The sequence below is a fragment of the Fulmarus glacialis genome, unplaced genomic scaffold (genome assembly GCF_000690835.1).
Source record: "Fulmarus glacialis isolate BGI_N327 unplaced genomic scaffold, ASM69083v1 scaffold30546, whole genome shotgun sequence".
Lineage (NCBI taxonomy): Eukaryota > Metazoa > Chordata > Aves > Procellariiformes > Procellariidae > Fulmarus > Fulmarus glacialis.
The window spans coordinates 1-368 of NW_009220499.1; the positions used below are offsets into that span (position 1 = coordinate 1).

At 63.0% G+C, this 368-nt stretch overlaps 1 protein-coding gene across 1 annotated transcript in view; it reads right to left on the reverse strand.

The window, feature by feature from the left end:
• Positions 1–212: 212 nt before the first annotated feature.
• Positions 213–368, reverse strand: part of LOC104078947 (active breakpoint cluster region-related protein-like) — a gene marked incomplete at both ends in the record, with an annotated part of 1,151 nt that continues 995 nt past the window's right edge. The window contains one exon of the mRNA XM_009580784.1: positions 213–364. Within this exon, the coding sequence (XP_009579079.1) occupies positions 213–364 (152 nt within the window). The remainder of the gene's footprint in view (positions 365–368) is intronic.

Genomic DNA, 368 nt, shown 5'->3' on the forward strand with positions numbered 1-368 from the left:
CCAGCACCCACACTCACTGGATGGGGTGAGCGGGTGCAGGCTGCCCCAGCATCCCAGAAATGACGGCGGCAAGAGCTGAGCCCGATCTGAGCTTGCACGAGATGGGGGGCAAACCCCCACAACACCCAGAGGCCAAGAGCACCTCCATGGGGTACACGCAGTCACCTCGGCCACGAGGACACCGTTCTCTGTCCTGCACCGGGACAGCCCACCCATGGCAGCCCCATCCCCCTGGCACGGCCCCGCTCCAGCTTACCTCCGAGATCTTCTGGAACTGGTAATTGCTCTGGCTGCACTTCTCCGCGGTCTCCAGCGCGATTTTGTAGTTATCCACAAAGGCCTTGTAGACCCCCAGCTGGCTGGCCTGC